Below are 22,592 nucleotides of genomic sequence, written 5' to 3'. Positions count from 1 at the left end.
ATAAGATATAAAAAATATAACGATTTTGATTTACAAGAATCCCAAATAAAAGGTACTTATTTGCATGTGCAATCAAACAAACTTGCATACACATTGTTTGGTTGAATAATTGCACAAACATCCACCCATATTTTTAAGGAGGATTTTAAGTTTAGTAATACTAAATACCACCCATGCAACTAGCCACCCGGTGCACTCACTTGCAGTTCACACTAAATATCACAGGTTTCGAGTATGAAGTTTTATATGATTTATAAAATACACATTTATTGTTGTGTGTAATAGGCATGAGACGTGAGACTTGAGAGAATCTTCACAAGAAATAGTTCAAAAATGTAATTAATGATTTATTTCAGAGCATTGGGTCTAAACAGGGTTTAACAAAACTTATATTTTCTTGGAAACTATCATCCACTCCTCACTGGTATAACTGGTTCACTATAGTTATAAATACACAACAACAGCACTGAAATTCATCCACAAACTGTTTCTTTTTTCATGTCCAGTTAAATCTCTGGTCACAACTTGTAAAGTCCAATGGAAGTAGTTCACAAGATCCAACAGTAGCATGGCACAATGAGAAGACCAACGGAATGAGCCGAGAGGCAAATACTGACAAACGAGAGCGACTTGTCGGATTAAAAAAAGGCAATGAAAGACAGAGCTTCAAAAACATGGCAGAATCATATTTGAATTGTATTCTCATATTCTACTTTGTTTCCAGGAATGGTTGAGAAGCTTAACCGCAGCACTCGGCGTATAGTATTCAGTCCATTCTAACAGGCCACGTTCTCACTGCATCGAAATTTGGTTTCAGGCCGCTGAAAAACGTAGGTAGTGACAATGACATTTACATTAAACTGTAACTTTCACATTTTAAATGCAGTCATCGCTCCCAAAACGTTGCAGTGTGTACATGGCCAATGAAACTTTACAATTGACCTATAGAGTCTTCACTATTCACATGTACAGTAGCTGCTGGTAATATCTAAAACTATACTCTCTCTCTTGAACCACCAAGTGGCGTACGCCCTCAGATTCCTCCTGAATCTTTCTAAGATCATTTCTGGACCCATCTGTACAAGCAAACAAAATATGAACTCTTTTAAAACATCAATTTCTTTTAATAAAATAATCTCCATTAAAATTTCACATAGCAAAAAAGGTAACAGATCTCTATATATATATTTTATACTGTATATATACACACAAACATACACTATTTTGGCAGACAGAACATGAATTAGTTCTTATTGTAAACAGCATGCCTCTTGCCTCTTTCTATTCACACTCGACATCCAGAATCTGGATCCAAATCTGAATTCTATTACATTCATGGCTCCAGTTCGAATTCCTCTTACTACTCTTAAAGTTTCTGTATGTAGAAATGCCCTAAAGCGAGGTTTGGAATGCCCACCTGACCCTAGAGACCGGACACAGGAAGCAGAGGGGGCGGAGACAAGAACAAGAAGTAGACAAGACCTTTACTCCTCTCGTAAAACCCCTTTTCTATCCGTTTCTTTCAGGGGCATCCATCGGGTGATGTGCCAAGCTCGTTTGAAATGTTCTAAGACACCACTGCTTCACCCCGGGATCGAGAAGCAGGATTGGTGGGGTTTTTGGCGGAAGGGTTCAGTAAATTCAGTTCTCCTTATCCATGATGTCCTCCTTGCTGACAGCTTTCTCAGGAATGGCATCCAGACAACGCCGGACCTTGGAGTCCGACCCTGATGATGACCCGGGCCCTTCTTTCACCAGGTTACAAGTGAGCGCAGCAGAGTGGATCTGTTCCAGGTTTTCGAGCACTTCTGCACGGGCGTGTTTCAACAGATCGGTCTGGCCCTGAGAAGACAGCAAGACAGAAGTCAAAACGAAACGAAATGTCACAATATGTGTAAAGGTGCACTCAGTAGGGCTGGGTAAAAAAACAGCTTTCTGATAAATTGCTATTTATTTTGAATGATCCTGATATTGATTCTAAAAATGAAAAGATCGATCTTTAACTCTGTCAGGGATGCTCATTACATCAATCCCGATCGACCAGCCTTTCGCAAGACAACCACTGGTTGATCTCGTTAAGAGGGTAGAAAGAGAAACGAAAAAATAAGGAGAATCTGAAAGATCACTTTATTTCACCCACGCGCTTTTTTATTTATTGGCAGGCGGCTTGTGTGTGCATTTATGTGTGGATACACCGCTAAATGGTTCGAAATTCTGTGATGCATGTCTTGTTGAGACTATTTTTGAAGGCATCATAAAAGTAAACCATAAAACTCCAGAGGATTAATTCATGTCTTCTGAAATGAAATGTTAGGTGTTGGTAAGAAATGGATCAATATTTCAAATGTTTGCTTCCGGCCAGCTGTGGTTTGCATGTTGACAAGGGTGGCATTCAAACTGTTTCTCACATGATGTAAGCGCATAAGCCTCATCTGCATAGATATTCATATACCTTATTAGCAGCGGTTCCTATGGACCACAATACTGTTTCCACACAAAAGCAGTTTATGCAGCATTCAAACCGATTCAAGCAGCTTTCCTTGTTGACCGTTCCAAGATGGCGCTGCAGATGACGTATCCAAACCAGCCGAATGAGGCATCTATGTACGATTATCTATGCTCCTCTATTGAAAACAACACTGCGCTTCCGCATTTATTTCATATTTCACGCATCAGTGCTCGCGTGAGCTTGCCAACGTGACAGGCTGCGTGACCTCGACCCTCGAGAATGTTTGGTAAAAAAAAAGTTTTAAATATTGATCTATTTCTTACACCTTGCATTTCACATTAAATAATCCACTGGGGTCGTATGGACTACTTTTCTGATGGTTATATATGCTTTTTGGAGCTTCAAAAAGTCGGCACCCTTTCACTTGCATTTTATGAACCTACAGAGCTGAAATATTCTTCCAAATATCCTAAAATCTTAATTTGTGTTCAGCAGAAGAAAGAGAGTCATGCACATCTGGGATGGCATGAGGGTGAGTAAATGATGAGAGAATTTTCACTTTTGGGTCAACTAACCCTTTAAAGTAGTTTTAAGTTACTTTTCATTACTTTTTCCAATTTCTGAATGTTTACTTGAATACTTAATACTGTTGTTTTATTTGTATCTTTGTTCTGTTGGTTTTTATTTGTTCCATTGCTTGTCATTTGTTTCTTAATTACTGACTGTTTACTTCAAATCTTCAAAACTTAAAACCATGTTTACTCAAATCAGTTAGTATTTGATTGTGGTCTTGAACTTGGCATTGTCAATCATCAAATTGCTTTCATATGGAAGCAAAATGGACATCTTTACTGAAATATAACCAAATTAATTGAAATGAATCAAATCAGGATATCTGTATTAACACTTAGTCAGGTTTATGTCAATGTTGTGCTGGATTTATACTGACACCTAGAAGCACAAAGCACTACTATTCTGTTGCAGATGCCCATGTAGAGAGGTGCTATTTGCAGTTCACCATAATAAATGTGTTTCAGTACGAGGTATCATTCATGTCCACAGCACAAAGTGTGAGGGATGAGGTACGTCCCAAATTTAAAGTGACAGACACCCAGACATGTCTATCATTCTGTCATAATTTACTCACCCTCATATTGTTCCAGACTCATACGACTTTTTGTCTGAACTATCCTTTTAAGGCTTATGGATTCTGAAAACTCCCTAACCCAAAGTATACGCAATAATAATAATATTGGTGCTTGTCATAGCAAACACCACTAAAAAAAGAAATACATAAATGCTGAACTACAGCGAATTAGATGTAATTTGTGTTCTAGATGTGAGAAATCTCCAGTAATAGCTCTGCGATGGACACGATGTCCCTAGTCATTTTCAGCACAAATGCTGTATTCAGTAACATGGTTGTGTAATCAAACAGACAGTAATCACATTCACCATTTAATTATCACCGATGCTCTTTAACCACAGCAAATCATCACCTTAGTGCTTTCTAATAGCTGACTGGGTTTCCCTGACAACGGCGATTTGAAGCATGGGTCAGTGCATTTCAATTTTGAACCACCTCTGTTTTGACATCTTATTTTCAAGGGCAGACGCATTATGGGTGTATGCAGTGTTTGGGAGTAACTAACTAAAAATGACCGACACGTAATCACATTTTAGAGTAGCATTACAGTAGTTCAGCTGTTTTCAAAATAATGCCGATTTTTCTGAGTAACGATGCTGAGCTAGTCTAAATTCTGTTACAGGATATTTGTCCATGTTACCAATGTGCCAGTCCTCAAAACTGGCACATTGGTTGAGAGACCATTATCATGTATTCAAAAAAGTTAATTGTGATACATGAAAACATCTGAATTCTTTCTGAAAATGTTTTTGAGTTTAGATATGTGCAAATCTTCTTCTCAAACATTAAAGGGATAATTCACCTAAAATGAAAATTCTCTCATCATGTACTCATCCTCATGCCATCCCAGACTGTATTTGACTTACTTTCTTCTGCAGAACACAAATTAGGATTTTAGATTTTAGAAGAATTTTTCAGCTCTGTAGGTCCATTCAATACAGGTGAATGGTGACCAAAGCTTTGAAGCATCAAAAAACACATAAATGCAGCAATCCATACAACTCCAGTGGTTTAATCACTGTCTTCTGAAGCCATCCAATCGGTTTTGAGAACAGACCAAAATAAAACTCCCTTGTCAATATAAATCTTGACAAAAATCTCCTTGGCAAGCATGATTTCAAGCTCAATTACACTTCCTATAGAGCCATCTAGCACTCCGAGAATGTGCCAAACACTAGGAAGTGTAATCAAGCTTGAAATCATGATCGTGCCAGAGAATGTAATGGCAAGATGTACAGTGATAAAGGAGTTATATATTGGTCTGTTCTCACCTAAAACCAACTGGATCAGTTCAGATGACATTGATTACACTAGTGGAGTCGTATGAACTACTGTTTGATGCTGACTTTATCTCCTTTATGGAGCTTCAAATGCCTAGACACCATTCACTTGCATTGTATGGACCTACAGATCTGAGATATTCTCCTAAAAATATTCAGAAATATTCTAAAACTCTTTGTGTTCTGCAGAAGAATTCAATTCATATACGTCTTGGATGGCATTAGGGTAAGTGATGACAGAATTTTTATTTTTGGGTCAACTGTCACTTTAACAGAATTTTTCACCAGGTGTTAATTGGCTGTTTAAAATCACCTTCAGTATCGTGATGTTCCAAGTGAAGCTCTCCACAGATTTATGGAGTTTTCTTCCTTTGAGTCCCTCCTTCACCGCCATGTCAAGCAGATTCTCATGGAACTCCATTGCTGAAATGAAACATTCAGAGGTACAAATCAGGGCTATATTTCTTATTACATATATACAAACCTGTATTTATATTTATATATATATATATATATATATATATATATATATATATATATATATATATATATATATATATATATAAGGGCCTAACCTTATAACTTTATAAACTATGCGGACGGCCGTTACCTGGAAGCCAGTGATTACAGTTTATAAAGTTATAAATATGGATATTGTTCATACAAATATGCATCACTTCGCTTCAGAAGGACTTCATTAACCCCCTGGAGTTGTATGTATTACTTTTTCGATGGATAGATGCTCTTTTTTGGGGTTTCAAAATGTACCATTCACTCCCATTATAAAGCTTGAAAGAGCCAGTAACTCAAATTGTGTTTGGCTGAAAGAAGAAAGTCAAAAACACCTTGGATGGAGTAAATTATTGGCTAATTTTCATTTTTGGGTGAACTAACCCTTTAACAAATACAATCTTACCAATACTATCAACATATTTTTTGTTAGTAATTTGGAGTGCAGCTAGCTACTTTTTTTTCAAGTGTAGATAGACTGTCATTTAGTAACATTAAGTTGAGTAGCTTGGGAAGCAACAGTTTCAAAGTAGCTTCCCCAATACTGATATACTGTGTAAATACAACAGATATATTTATCTCAACAATGGTTTAATGATGCAGTCTTTACAAAACATAATGGATTCATTTAAAAAAAAAAAGCATCAAACAAATTGTGAATGTAACATGAATATTTAATATACCCCCCATTTCAGTATTTCGCAGAAATCAGTTGTGCCTCTGTATTTATAAGTGCTTTGTTCTTGACTATTTCAGTTACCAGAATAAAAGAAAGGATGGAATGCGGTCTCGTTGTGTTTGCTGTTTAATGTCCACACGGGTAGCTGTTACAGGAGTTTTGGTAAATCGAGAGTGTCAACTTTCTCCTCGAGCGTCGCCTTGTAAATGCGGATAGTAAACACTAGTGACATGATCAGAACACAAGTGTCTAACAAATATATAAAACAAAGGAGGAAGAGTGACAGAGAGGAAAATAGATATGAGAAGATGCCAGATGCATGGGCACAGCAGACAGACATTTGGACCTTTCAGAGCGCATTAGCATCAAGGCAAAGAACAAGAGAAGAGATTTGTCACCCAAGAACCTCACTGTTGTGTTTCTATATTTGTATTATTTTTTTCATTCATTTCCATTGATCTGAAGAATGAATGCGGTGTATGAACCTTCCAACAACCGACTAGTCAGCGAGATGACACATCTTTTTTTTTTGTGATTTTTTTTTTATTTTTATTATTATTAGCACGATCAGAAAAGTAAATAAATTCTTCAATTGCATCCTCTTTAAAGCACTGTTGTTACAGCCATACACATGCACATGGACATCTTTGATTGCATCATGACTCACACTGTTTATTTGAGCGTCTTACACCATGAGTGTTGCATTTTTATAAATGAATTTAGAAACCCCTGCATTCTGTTACATTTTGCTGCAATTCACCCAGTTGTTGAACAAAAGAATGTGTCCAGTGTAGAGGTCGATTTTTTGCATTTTTTACATAATCGGCATCGGCCAATATCCACGCATATCAAGCCGATTATTAGGCAGGCGCATCTGTGGGCAGCCTAGTGTTGTTGTGGAACACGTGTTTGACACACGCTGCCCCTAGAGTCATTTTCCAGCAGAGTGAGCAGACCTCATCCAGTGCCTAAGGAAGGAGCTAAGCTCCTTGGAGAAAATGGTAAGGATTACATTTGTATAACTTATTTATATTTAATTAAAAACCTTTGATATGTTACTGCCAACTTCGAGAAAAATGCGACATGACATTCGGCTACTTTGGATATTGATAGCGTAGTTGAAGTTGCATTATCACAATAAGCAAGCAAGAATTTTGCAATTACAGACAGTGAATCTGAGACTTTTATTTGTTCTGTTTGTGTGTCTTATATTTGAGAGGGTTGTCACTCAATGCAGAGAAATAAGTAATACAAATATACCAACGCACTATAGGCTATTGAAGGACTGGCTTTGGTAAGCTCGGACGTTATCGGTTCTGCTGTCTGTACTGGAGAAATTAAGAAAATACATTCTTTATTGCTATAAAGAGAAAGTTATTTTATCTCGCCAGCCATTTCTATGTATAATAATATGAACCCATTTGTCTGTGATGCAATTTAGCTATTCGCAGTCAGAGAGAGAGAGAGAGAGAGAGAGAGAGAGAGAGAGAGAGAGATCTCGCGCACAGCGAGCGCAACACAGCCCTGCTAAATGAGTGACAGAACTAAACATTCAAACGTAGCCTGGTTTAGATCTGTGATATTAGTCTGATTTTATTTTAGATTTCGCCTTCCAAAGATTATAAAAAGAATATTTATACATAAGCCGCATTCTGTCTAGCACAACTTCCTTCCCTTCACAGCGGTGCACTGACATTTCTCCCTAAAACTTAACTTCAGAATCAGCACGATCGGTGATTGTTGTAAAATGCTACTGTTGCTAAATTGTGGGACGCGTTTAATAATAAAATAGAGCAAGAGATACCGTTCCCAAAGCGGCGCGCGCTCCGAAACACACCGCAACGAGACAAGCAAAGTATAGGCTACTTTGGGTTTCATGTGCGCGTCTAAACGATCAACTACACACAAAAATATGTCAAAACGACTGGCTTGGAGATTCACTTAAACACAGTTTATGTCTAAAATGGACGTAGTTATGGAAATAGTTGGGAGAAAATATGCTGCATCAGGAGTCTATTAGACTCGGTCTTAAAGGGGAAGCATCCTAATAAACATGCTGACGATTGAGCCATTACTGCGAATCAAACAACAAAAGGCAAAGAGAAAATCACTTACAGCTCTTGAATGAATAACTTCTGCATTAATGAGCATTAATCTATCTATGATAAACTATGCAGTGTTATTTTACAATTGATTATTTTATTAGATTTCTTTTTAGACCACACCTGAACAGTAATGTTAGTAGACCTTCCTGAAATTAAATCACTGTGCCTATATAACGTTTATATTTGTGTAATATATATATATATATATATATATAAACAAAAAGAACCGTTAAGAATACCGTTAAAGTACCGGATCGATAAGCAGTATCGGTAAGAGTAGTAATACCATTAAATCCTTAACGATACCCATCCCTAGTTATGCCTGTGCTTCTCTTGGATGCTCTGAATATTGGATTACATGTCTGGATTGCCCCTTAATTAAAGCTGCATTTGGATCTCAACCTTCGTGTCTCGGAGCAGTTCGTAACACCTGCTTTGTTTGTTTAATATATTTATTATACATTATTTATACAATATGTTTTTACATTATACATTTTTAATTTTAAGTGTACAAGTGCAGATTGGTCAAGTGTTCAATAAATGTATTTGTTGAGAAATTTTGTCTATCTTAAGTAATTATTTGTGTTACATTTTATCTTTCAAATAAAAGGTTCAAATAAGAGGTTAAAAACAAGCACATATCAGCCAAATATTGGCCAAAATAAATCGGCAGCATTAATCGGCCATCGGCCGACCCGGATTTCAAAAGATCGGCATCGGCCTGAAAAAACCAATATCGGTCGACCTCTAGTCCAGTGGGGGTCCTGGGGGAATGCCCACAAATGAACGTATCTGACTAGGGTCAGGTGGTTTCCTAAACACTAATTAGTTAAATAATAATTTAGGCAGTAGATGTGCATATACGATTCTGAAAATATTTAGTTTTGCACATCACAGTTTTGTTACCATTCTGTTAGTTTGCATGGTACAGTCTTTCTGAAAACACTTGCATTGTTATTTGAGTGTCTTGCACCACGAGCGTTATACATTTAACTTATGGTTCTACTGTTAAAAATGCACATCGAGATCCCTGCATTCTCTTCCATTCTGTTGCGAACCATATAGCAATTTTTTAACATAAATGCACCCTGTGTGAACGCCCACTAACAAATGTATCTGATCAGGGTCAGGTGAACCTGAAACCAGCACAATTATTCAGGGTTTCCATAACACTAATTAGTTAACTAATCATTTGACAACCAACCTACTAACTGATTATTGCACATCACTAAGGCAGGAGAGACAAAAAACAATCAGTGACATCAAGTTGTGTGTTGACAATTGAAACAATCTATTAGGAAATTGAAATTATTGAAAACTAGCAGTGAAAAACGTAATATTTTCGTATACATCAGCAACAGCATATGGGAGTTCATGTGTCCATAAATACCGTTGCTCTATGTCTAGCTGTATTTATGCAGCAACATGTCCTGTAGGGGAAAATAAGTTCTTAGTGCCGACATCCCTTCATGGATATGCAAACTCAGCAGACAAAATTATCTCACCACTGCCTAGCAACCCTGTAAACACTTCCCGGTATTCCGTAGCGACACCTCACTAAAAGGACATCACCGATTTAAACATTGGTCTCTAGATGCCGATCGCTGGCAAATGAGGCGGCACACAACCCCGGGGAGACAGTGTTTGACTTTGTACAAATAGAGCAATATTACTCGAGAGAGGAAAGCCATTACCGGGAATAGCGTGGGCATATTTCAAGATGATTTGTAATCATTCTTGACTTTACTTTCACACTGTTCGCCTCAGTGGTGGTGGTGTTTGCAAGCTCCTCGGATTTGACGGGCGGTAAGCAAGGAGAGGTGCTGTCGGTTTAATGATGCGTTATCGTGCAGAGGAAGGCAGCCAACGGCCGGTGTTGCCTAGCAACATACTGTAGGCAGATTGGGAAAAACCGGCTGTGATTTTACATACACAGTTCCCAAGCGGTGTGTCTGTGAACGCATGCACTGACACAGTGCAATCACCATGAAAAGAAGTCACATACCTTGACCGCACATGTGAAGGCGGCAATGTGCTTCTGAGGCACCTGTGCATCACTTCATAGCCCTTTATGTGCTTTATATTATTGAAAATGTGAACTTGGAAAAAGATGATACACGGCATACAATAGCCATGCCTTGCGGGTGAACGCTTGTGTGATCTGTCAACTGCAAAGATGAGAGTGACTGCAATGGAAATAATGTTGTTAGCTCTTTATAAGTGCATTCCTGCAGAAAAGACCACAGTATTTTGTTTTGAATGGTGTATTTCCCCACCAGCAGAGCCGGATTATCCATAAGGGCACTTGGGCCAGTGCCCAGGGGCACCAACCATTCACAACCACTAGGGGGGCACCACATGACACAAGCTTTAAAAATATTTTTCGTAAATTGTTATATTATTAACTTGAAATTCTTGAAAGACCATACATAACTTGTTTATGAACACTAATTTAACAATAATAATAATAATAATAATAAATTATAAATAAATGAAGATTACATGACCACTATCACTCCCCTTCCCCAATCTGTCAGAGTTGAGTTGGTCCACAACAAGTACGCGCAAATGTGTCATTTTTTAACGGCTACAGAAAATGAATCAAAATCCAAAATGGACAGACGGCAATTGAGTGGTTTCGCAAAAAGAAGATTAAAGAAAGAGAAGGACGCTAGACGTTTAGCTACAATAAAAAATGTTCCAGGGATCGACAATTTTTTTGTTAGATCACTAGTTTTTTGGGAGAACACTGGAATTGCAGACACCAGCAGCACTAAGTCTGACACCGCTGGCGCTGCTAGCGGGGGAGATGCAGCAGCTGCTAATGTTAGTCAGGGCGTCGGCGATGACCGCCAGGCGAATGAGGATATTCTCCTTGTCCTTAGGGGAGACAGGAGCGAGGAAGACTCGGGTGAGGAAGAGGACATTAATGAAGGTAAATATTAGGGGTGGGACGGTACATGTAAGTTATTCGTACTGAACCGAAACGGTACGGGCGTCACGTCTCAGTGCACGAATTTACACGGAGAATACACGGTATAAAAATAAATAAAACTAAATAGCGATACATATCGCTCATTATTTCGCATAATGAACAGTCTGATCAAGATTGCAATGCTGGAGTGTGTGTGTGTGTTTGTGTGTGTGTGTGTGTGTGTGTGTGTGTGTGTGTGTGTGTGTGTGTGTGTGTGTGTGTGTGTGTGTGTTTGTGTGTGTTTGTGTGTGTGTGTTTGTGTGTGTGTGTGTGTGTGTGTTTGTGTGTGTGTGTGTGTTTGTTTGTGTGTGTGTGTGTGTTTGTTTGTGTGTGTGTGTGTGTGTGTGTGTGTGTGTGTTGTGTGTGCGCGCGCGCGATCGAACTGTGTGTGTGTGAGAGAGACACTGATCTATTATAGAATGTCATTATGTAGATCAGTAGAGCGAGAGAGAGAGGCGCGGGCGCGATCGAACTGTGTGTGTGTGTGTGTGACGTGAGAGAGAGAGAGCTGTGGTCGCGATCGAACTGTGTGTGTGTGTGTGTGTGTGTGTGTGACGTGAGAGAGAGAGAGCCGTGGGCGCGATCAAACATAAAAACATACTCCGTCATTTTGTTCATACAGGACATCATTCAAACTGCAAAGAGTTTACTTATATTCGTGTACACTCGCAATAAAACACAAGAAAGTGCTTTTGTCACACTCTAAACTCTTGTCAAACTGTAACCTACAACTGTCACCCAACAAAACACACACACACACAAATCTGTTTATTTTTAAGTTACACATTCTACATTGATTAAAAATCAAATGTGTTTTAATGGTAGTATTAATAAATTGAGACATTTGAATATAGTGCTCACTGCTCATTTGCCTACATGTATGTAGTTGGACAAGTTAGGAAATTACATTTGAGAAATCACCTTGATTATGTCTTGTCTGATTGGGGGGGGGGCCTTTTGAGGTATAGTTCCCAGGGGCACCACACTGTCTTGATACGACCCTGCCCACCAGTCTTCTTTGTGACAACTAAACCACCAGCCCTGAGCTTTTTTACTACCCCACACCACCTAATCAGCTAGACCAGAATCAAACCAGTACATATACTGTATAACCTATGGGCTGATGCTTACATCGTCTGTCATCTGCAATGAGGAGGGACTGCATTGGCAACATGCATTGGCAAGTATTTGCCAGTGCACCAAAACTATTTTTGCAAACCAAACCATGTTCCAAGTCAAATCTTGTTCAGCCAGCTGGTCAGGGTTTGGATTTAAACATTTTAATTAATTCATTAAAAAAATGTACACAATTATTCATGTCCCCGGATCGTAATATCCTACCATTGGAGCAGTTCAATCTTAAAGAACCACCTATTCTTTAGGCAGGGGGCAGAAAGAGATACTCCAGCTGTATAGGTAACGTGCAGCTACAGACAACAAAACATAAATGAAACTTTATGAAGCAATGAGGCTTTCAATACAAATGTATTGAAAAAAGGTTCATTTCTTAAAGCTTCCGTATATAGTTCAATTTACTGCAATTTGGTGGTAAAAAAAAAATGAAGTGCACCTTGTAACCACTGTGGCTGACAATTTTTTGAAGCAATAAAATGTATTATCGATGCTATTATGATACTGTTAATAATACTGTTTTCATGTTTTATAACAGGGCTCTCTGGAAAACTCGATTCTGATTGGTCAGTTTATGATGCAACGCAACCATCGGCATGAAAACTTTTAATCAATTGACAGCCTTAAATTAAAAAAGTTAGAAAATGTTTCTCAGGTATATTGATCTTGTTTAAAGGATGTCTAGATATTTAACTTAAAAAAAACAAGACAAAGACTTGTAATATTTACCAGCAACATCTATCATATAGGCAAATGCATTTGCTGTCTGTAACGCAGTTTTATCAGGTTTCTGGATGGCAATATGCAGATGGAAATTATATGCAGCTGAGATTATGGTTGTAAATATGGTTATTTAGGGCAGGAGACGGCATGGGGAAAGAAGCTCCTGCATGTAGAGAATATAAGGTGAACTTTATGAAGGTTCTTCATACATCTTATACAGTGAGGAAAATAAGTATTTGAACACCCTGCTATTTTGCAAGTTCTCCCACTTAGAAAACATGGAGGGGTCTAAAATTGTCATCGTAGGTGCATGTCCACTGTGAGAGACATAATCTAAAAAAAAAAATCCAGAAATCACAATGTATGATTTTTTAACTATTTATTTGTATGATACAGCTGCAAATAAGTATTTGAACACCTGTCTATCAGCTAGAATTCTGACCCTCAAAGACCTGTTAGTCTGCCTTTAAAATGTCCACCTCCACGCCATTTATTATCCTAAATTAGATGCACCTGTTTGAGGTCGATTAGCTGCATAAAGACACCTGTCCACCCCATACAATCAGTAAGAATCCAACTACTAACATGGCCAAGACCAAAGAGCTGTCCAAAGACACTAGAGACAAAATTGTACACCTCCACAAGGCTGGAAAGGGCTACGGGGAAATTGCCAAGCAGCTTGGTGAAAAAAGGTCCACTGTTGGAGCAATCATTAGAAAATGGAAGGAGCTAAACATGACTGTCAATCTCCCTCGGACTGGGGCTCCATGCAAGATCTCACCTCGTGTGGTCTCAATGATCCTAAGAAAGGTGAGAAATCAGCCCAGAACTACAGGGGAGGAGCTGGTCAATGACCTGAAAAGAGCTGGGACCACCGTTTCCAAGGTTACTGTTGGTAATACACTAAGACGTCATGGTTTGAAATCATGCATGGCACGGAAGGTTCCCGTGCTTAAACCAGCATATGTCAAGGCCCGTCTTAATTTTGCCAATGACCATTTGGATGATCCAGAGGAGTCATGGGAGAAAGTCATGTGGTCAGATGAGACCAAAATAGAACTTTTTGGTCATAATTCCACTAACCGTGTTTGGAGGAAGAAGAATGATGAGTACCATCCCAAGAACACCATCCCTACTGTGAAGCATGGGGGTGGTAACATCATGCTTTGGGGGTGTTTTTCTGCACATGGGACAGGGCGACTGCACTGTATTAAGGAGAGGATGACCGGGGCCATGTATTGCGAGATTTTGGGGAACAACCTCCTTCCCTCAGTTAGAGCATTGAAGATGGGTCGAGGCTGGGTCTTCCAACATGACAATGACCCGAAGCACACAGCCAGGATAACCAAGGAGTGGCTCTGTAAGAAGCATATCAAGGTTCTGGCGTGGCCTAGCCAGTCTCCAGACCTATACCCAATAGAGAATCTTTGGAGGGAGCTCAAACTCCGTGTTTCTCAGCGACAGCCCAGAAACCTGACTGATCTAGAGAAGATCTGTGTGGAGGAGTGGGCCAAAATCCCTCCTGCAGTGTGTGCAAACCTGGTGAATAACTACAGGAAACGTTTGACCTCTGTAATTGCAAACAAAGGCTACTGTACCAAATATTAACATTGATTTTCTCAGGTGTTCAAATACTTATTTGCAGCTGTATCATACAAATAAATAGTTCAAAAATCATACATTGTGATTTCTGGATTTTTTTTTTAGATTATGTCTCTCACAGTGGACATGCACCTACGATGACAATTTCAGACCCCTCCATGATTTCTAAGTGGGAGAACTTGCAAAATAGCAGGGTGTTCAAATACTTATTTTCCTCACTGTATGTACATTCTTATAAATCTGAAACTTTTTGTGTTTATTTTAAATCTGTCTTTTGTGTGTGTAATCTCCTTTTAGGATGAGATCTATGCAAAGACTTATACATAAGGATCCTGAACAGTATTGCTTTAAAGTGGACCTATTATGCAAAATTCACTATTATATGGTGTTTGTACATAAATGTGAGTCTGCAGTGTGTACACAACCACCTTATAATGTTAAAAGTCCACACACTCCTTTTTCTTATATTTCTATTAATCAAAAACAGTGTGTCAATTAACGGTTTTCGTTTCTGCTCTAAAGTGACTTCTCATTAGAGCAGGCCTCGCCCACGACTGGTGACGGACTCCGCCCTATTATCATAGATCCTCCCCTGAGTGATCTACAAACAGTCTGACATTTGTTTCCACACTGGAGCAGATACAGTGAGAAGAATAATATCTCAGCTTCATAAGCATCATAAGTGTTCTGTTATTTGCTGTAAAATGATCATAAGGGTCTTCATGTTCTCCCGTCATGTGAGACCCTGAAGACGCAGTGGACAAGTTGTTTTTGAAGGAAATGTGCCCCAAAATATACAAAAATTTCTGTATGTTTCTGCAAATCATTTTACACCAGACTGCTTTGTGATTGAGTGTCAATATAAAGCAGGATTTAAATTTGTTTTTATTCTCAAGCATGGATTAGTACAACTGTTTATATCCTGAAGATGTAAGTATCGCTTTTTATATTTTGTGAATGTTTGCAAATCACCTTTCCGAATGTGCTTGTTAGCTGATTGCACGGCTAATACAGCTAAAGTTACCATTGCCTCTGACTGTATTCACGGAGACCAGATATACACATACATATATATATATATATATATATATATATATATATATATATATATACACACTCACCTAAAGGATTATTAGGAACACCATACCAATAGTGTGTTTGACCCCTTTCAGCCTTCAGAACTGCCTTAATTCTACGTGGCATTGATTCAACAAGGTGCTGAAAGCATTCTTTAGAAATGTTGGCCCATATTGATAGGATAGCATCTTGCAGTTGATGGAGATTTGTGGGATGCACATCCAGGGCACAAAGCTCCGTTCCACCACATCCCAAAGATGCTCTATTGGGTTGAGATCTGGTGACTGTGGGGGCCATTTTAGTACAGTGAACTCATTGTCATGTTCAAGAAACCAATTTGAAATGATTCGAGCTTTGTGACATCGTGCATTATCCCGCTGGAAGTAGCCATCAGAGGATGGGTACATGGTGGCCATAAAGGGATGGACATGGTCAGAAACAATGCTCAGGTAGGCCGTGGCATTTAAACGATGCCCAATTGGCACTAAGGGGCCTAACGTGTGCCAAGAAAACATCCCCCACACCATTACACCACCACCACCAGCCTGCACAGTGGTAACAAGGCATGATGGATCCATGTTCTCATTCTGTTTATGCCAAATTCTGACTCTACCATCTGAATGTCTCAACAGAAATCGAGACTCATCAGACCAGGCAACATTTTTCCAGTCTTCAACTGTCCAATTTTGGTGAGCTCTTGCAAATTGTAGCCTCTTTTTCCTATTTGTAGTGGAGATGAGTGGTACCCGGTGGGGTCTTCTGCTGTTGTAGTCCATCCGCCTCAAGGTTGTGCGTGTTGTGGCTTCACAAATGCTTTGCTGCATACCTCGGTTGTAGCGAGTGGTTATTTCAGGCAAAGTTGCTCTTCTATCAGCTTGAATCAGTCGGCCCATTCTCCTCTGACCTCTAGCATCAACAAGGCATTTTCGCCCACAGGACTGCCGCATACTGGATGTTTTTCCCTTTTCACACCATTCTTTGTAAACCCTAGAAATGGTTGTGCGTGAAAATCCCAGTAACTGAGCAGATTGTGAAATACTCTGACTGGCCCGTCTGGCACCAACAACCATGTCACGCTCAAAATTGCTTAAATCACCTTTCTTTCCCATTCTGACATTCAGTTTGGAGTTCAGGAGTTTGTCTTGACCAGGACCACACCCCTAAATGCATTAAAGCAACTGCCATGTGATTGGTTGATTAGATAATTGCATTAATGAGAAATTGAACAGGTGTTCCTAATAATCCTTTAGGTGAGTGTATATATATATTCATATGTATATGGCTGAACTCATAATCTGGTATACCAGGCATTTTCCCGGTGAGCTGACGCACTTTGGGACCAATCAGGGGTGGACTGGCCATCGGGAGAACCGAGCGGGCCGGTAGGTCGGCCGCGAAACGGGCTGAATGGGCCGCGAGAAGCTAAAATGAGCCGGCACGTTATGCAAAACGGACCACAAAACGGCGCCGCAATATGCAGAATAGGACAGCGAAAATCCCGAGCCAATTTCTCTTCCCAGTCCAGCCCTGGCTGAACTCTGGTATTTACGCTGTCATATTGGTTGTGATTTCGGGGGGGTCCCTGTAATAAGGGCACTAAGTCGCTTTGGATAAAAGCATCTGCCAAATGCATAAATATATAAATATTTGTGGACTGCTCATTCTTCAAAGCGAATGCAAGGTATTTTTAAGCAAAGTATGATCGTAACATGAAGGAAATGCTGAATAAGAAATGTATGTTGCATATCATGGCCAAACTATTAACATTTTAACTAAATGTGTCTCTCTCTCTCTCTCTCTCTCTCTCTCATACACATCTTTTTTAGATGGTTACTGTAGCAGCAGTCAAACTGTCTACATTTTGTTGGAGGCTTCCAGATTCATCAGCCGTCTGGGAGTATGCCACACGAATCGATAAAAAACTAAAGAAATCTTTTATGCTTTCTGAAATTTGTCTCAGCATCATGGCCAAAATGACAGCATGCACCTGTCTTTACTCAAAAGGCAGTTTGTCATTTACTCTGCCTGTTGATCAATACCTGGGGGGTCTTTTGCAGTGGCCAGTTTTGATAGATTATTCAGGATTGTCGAGGCCAGTTTTCCACTGGATGCTATGGGTATTGACCCACTTTTCCAATTCACAGTGAGCTTGAGCTCCTGATTCAACTCCCATTGGAATAGCAATAAACCACAGACCAGCAGTACATTTTCTACCTTTGATTTACTGCATATTAAGTGAAGTAATGCTGCTACAGTACCTACCTGTGCAGAGACAATTACAAGTAACCCATTTGTAGGTTGATTTAACCTAAATGTGTAAAGATGTGACTCAGTGCTGCTTTCAAAACATTTCTCTGTTTGACACAGCAACATTAGCTAAACCAATGGCGTTACTATTTGTTTGGCTGCATATAGCAGATTAAGAGTAGTCGCACAGAAATGACAAACTTCACCTTTAAGGTAGGCAAGAAACAGCAGAGATTGATTTATAGTGTACGCTTCAGATTAGACACAGCGATTCTCTGTTCACTTGTGCTGGGACAAAATCGGATTAATATTTGATGTGGCCACAGAGTCGGAAATCAATGAAGGATTTGTGGTCTTGTCACACTTATAATGAAAGATATTAGGCCACATTAAAAGTGGTGAAAATAAAAAGGTGTTAATCATAAGAACAGTGAAAAATTGAAATGTTTGCGTGACAGATTAAAATAATGTGATTGGAGCTTGCCCCTGTAAAAGTCACAGCCACAAAGCTGGGGAGGCCAGGGCATTGTTATACAGTTGCTAGGGTGTTCTGGGAGGTTGTTAAGGTGCTATAAGTGATTGTAAGTATGTTGCTATCGTATTGGGGAAGCTACTTTGAAACTGTACTTTCAAGCTAAAAGCTACATATGAACAGTTTAAACTACAGTCAAGATTCAAGAGTTTCGCTACACTACAAGTTGCTGACTACACTGAAGCTATTTAAAGAAGAAAATATTTTCAGATATATAACAATCAGATTGTGTTATTAAATTCCAAAATGTGGATCTATTTTAAAGTACAGTATATGTAATTCATGTGACACTCTTACCAAAATTAAACATGGTACTACTACAGTAACTAGCTATCTGAAATAAATAGGGCTGTCAATCGATTAAAACTTTTAATCGAATTAATTACATGGTGTCCCGATTAATTAATCGCGATTTAATCTCATATACAAATAATTACTGAGAAAGCCCCTCATATAACAATAATTCAATATATAAAGATTATACATATTTAAATCAATATATAATTATACATAGTTATCTTTAAATATTAAAAAATTATATATATAAGTAAAAAATATTCAGATAATTAAAATGCATTACATTCCTGTAGCAGAAGAGTTAATCATTAATAAGACAATACAAAAAGTGGCTTCAGAATATCATTGTCAATCATTGGCATACAGTTCACAGCAATCCATGTCAGGCTTGGGTTCATAGTATTCTAAACTAAAGTGTAAGAGCAGCGCAGATGTGCACAAGAGCTATGTGTGTCTTTTCATTTTTCCCTGTGACATTAAAGGTTTTAGCCAGCAGGTGCTGAATTTTTATGTGTCAGTCAAATTTGACATGCATAGAGTCAGCCCTGTCAGTGAGCAAGTGGTTTCTTTGAAGTCACTCACTCCATGATCGCTCAGATTACTACTATCACAGCTGAGAGACACATCCGATACATACGGAGGGCACTTACCTGATACTGGTGTTTCTGCATTGTGAAGAGTTGTGATCAACATGGCGGAGGAGAGAGTGAGTGACTCTTGCACACCGTCTACCTCGGAATACCCAGGGGAGACCCACGCTTGGATGGTTATTTTAACAGAGATAATAGGATGTTTTTGACAAGAATTCACATTATCACCCCAAATTATGTATTAACAAGTCCCCCTTTTGCTGGAAAGAATGGATGGAGAGGGGTGTTGCTACACTTGGTGACCTTTATGAAAATGGAGCTTTGAGATCATTTGAAAGTATAATACAGAAATTTAGGACTACTAGGTCTCAATTTTTTACTTTGTACTATTTTTTGTGGTAGTACACGGCCCCCTAAAGCTGCAGACATCCACTGTATGGTGCTCACAGCCTTTGGAAGGGTCATGAAGCATCAGTGTATTATTCCTCATTGATTCAGAGTGATGGGGCCTTAACAGCTCTTAAGAGGTTATGGGAAAGAGATTTGAACTTGGTATTGGAGGATTGGGAAAGAATTTTAAAAACATTTTAAAACTATGTCTAGGTCAATGGTACGCCTTATTCGGTTTAAGATTTTGCATAGTTTCTACTGAACTGGATAGATTTTTTAGGCTTGGTTTAGAAGACACATCTCCCTGCTGGTGATGTCTGTTGGACGATGGAGACATAGCCCATGCTCAGAGGTGCTGAGCTAAGATTCAAGAATTTTGGGTAAGAGTCTAGAATTTTATGTGAGAGGTTCTAGATTCTCAAATTTCATTCTACCCCAGACTATGTATATGGGTAGTTTATAGGTCCAATCTAGTGTAATGATTGGCAGACAGACCATTCTTAGAGTATGGAAGTCAAAGTGCGCTCCTTTATTTCAAGAATGGTTCACTGAATTGGGCAGGGTGGCGGCATTTGACAGATTAGACGTGTATGGTAAGAAATGGGACAAATACTTGACCTTTCTGGAAGGCTCTCAGTGAGGACCATGTGTAATATAATTATGGTCGAAATTTTTTATTGTATCCATTGTGGAATTTTTCTTTTCTCCTTTTCTCTCTTTATTTGGTGATTTGTTATAATTTAATTTTCTGTTTATATTGCATGTGTGTAACTCAGGCTTGACCATGGAGATGTTTGTTGAGGGTTGGGGATTGGGAGGGGGATAGAGTATTAATGGGGGTTAAACTGGGATAAAACAGCCCAAGCCGTCATTACTAGTTCTGAAGTGGTGTTTTTGAATTAGTAATGGCGGCTTGTGAGTATCTTTAAACAAGCAATGGCAGATCCTGATCTGTAGCGTAAGAAAGTAGTACCATGCACAAATATGATTTTTTGTTGTTGTTGAAAATCTTTAGTTTTTCCTCAATGTTTTATTTACTTGTTCTTTGAACTGGTGTATAAAAGCAATAGCACACTCACAATCATGTTAATGCTGTGATAACCTGCAGCTGAATTACAGCCATGCTGATGTAGGGCCATACAGCATTCTTGCTTTTGTGTTGTCTTGCTGCTTTAGTAAATAATTTATGAGTAGTAATTCATCAACAGTAGGTCATCAGTGATCCAGTGATAATTTTATACCCCTTTTCTCTAGGGACACCATCAGTGAAAATCAACATGAACATTAACATTAACTTATGGTTAATGTATACCTACTTATCATCAAAACCTCTTCAGAGCGCTAATTTGTTTTAAGCTTAAAAAAGTAATAATAATAAAAGATAAATCTGTAACTATCGGCTTAGATTTTTGTTGTTAACCAAAAAAAAAAAAAAACTATTGGCACAGATACATCGGTTGTCCTTTAAATAATTTTGGCAAAATAGTCAATTTCAATGAACAGTCTAAAAGAACCGACTTACTAATATGAATCAGAGCTCTCAATGCTAAATAGAAGGACATTGTTTATTTTAACTAGTTAATTTACATAAACTGTCTGAAAAAATGATTCACTTTAAGTCCCCAGAGAAAGAGGGCAACTCAGGTGAGCGAGTTTGATTACTCCCAAAGCTCCATTGCTGCTTTCGCAATACAATGTGACAAATGTAGCGTTTTTTGATGCTCCAGTGCTACATACTATACTAAGGTAGTAGCATCGCTACTCACTACTCCCCTATACTGGTTGCTATGTTTGCTAGGATGTTCTGGGTGGTTGCTAAGGTGCTATGTGTGGTTGTTAGTACATTGCTATGCAGTTGCCCAGGTCAACAGAGCCCAGCCCCAGATTTCTATAACACTTTAGATATGACTTGTAAGTGTAAGTGTATGACTGATTTTTTTTCTCTCCCATTTTATCATCCGCCAAACAAGTCTTAGTAATAGCGCAACTCTCCCAAACACGCTAATTCACGTTGTATTACATAATGTAATATTAAGGGCAAGAGTTTTTTTTTAAAAATCCTCAACCCTAAGTATGAGCAATAGTAATAGTGATACTTGCCTTAGCAAACATTTCGGTAACACATTACAATAAGGTTCCATTCGTTAAAATGAGTTAATGAATTGGGTATCATGAACAAACTGATGAACAATTAATTTTGTACAGAATTTTTTCATCTTTGTTAACGTTTGTTTTTTGTTTTTTTTATTGTCCAATGTTAGTTCATAGTGCATTAATTAATGTTAACAAATACAACTTTTGATTTTAAAATGTATTAGTATATGTTGAAATTAACGTTAACCAAGATTAATAAAATGCTGTGAAAGCAATGTTGACTGTTAGTTCAGGTAAATGTTGTTAATGAACCTTTTTGTAGTGTTACCAACATTTCTAACTCCAGTGCATTAAGGTTTATTTTATTTAGGAGATCAATGACCGGAAATGGCCTGTGTGACAATGGAGTGATATTGATCCAGTGAATGGAGAACATATTGGTTTCAGTGTAGGCTTGACAAAACAAGGGGTATGTTTGCATTTGTGCGCACCAGTGATAATTGTTCATCGAGAGAACACATAATGAACTCTTTAACAGCTTCCTGTGCCAAGATTCCATCAGCCCAGATCAATAAAAAAAGAACGCCAACCCACCGCATCGATTACCTGCCAATTTCATGGCAACAAAACCAAGGTGAAGAAAAAACTACAATAAAAATGATTATCAGTTTCCACTCTGCATCACCAAGTTGATGAGCTGAACTATGAACACTTTAAAATATAAAAAGATAAATGCCACGGGGAAATTGATTATATATGAATTAC

The 22,592-nt window shown here is 38.5% G+C and overlaps 1 protein-coding gene across 1 annotated transcript in view; it reads right to left on the bottom strand.

Annotated features, from left to right (window-relative positions):
- Positions 1 to 303: 303 nt before the first annotated feature.
- LOC127657975 (inactive phospholipase C-like protein 2) overlaps positions 304 to 22,592 on the bottom strand; it is a 79,481-nt gene continuing 57,192 nt past the window's right edge. Inside the window, exons 5-6 of the mRNA XM_052147016.1 lie at positions 5,190 to 5,299; positions 304 to 1,842 (exon numbers count right to left, since the gene is read on the bottom strand). Of these exons, the coding sequence (XP_052002976.1) occupies positions 1,642 to 1,842; positions 5,190 to 5,299 (311 nt within the window). The 3' untranslated portion in view covers positions 304 to 1,641. The remainder of the gene's footprint in view (positions 1,843 to 5,189; positions 5,300 to 22,592) is intronic.

The sequence above is a fragment of the Xyrauchen texanus genome, chromosome 17, assembly GCF_025860055.1.
Source record: "Xyrauchen texanus isolate HMW12.3.18 chromosome 17, RBS_HiC_50CHRs, whole genome shotgun sequence".
Lineage (NCBI taxonomy): Eukaryota > Metazoa > Chordata > Actinopteri > Cypriniformes > Catostomidae > Xyrauchen > Xyrauchen texanus.
The sequence above is the reverse complement of the archived record's forward strand: the minus strand, read 5'-3'. Positions and strand labels throughout refer to the sequence as shown.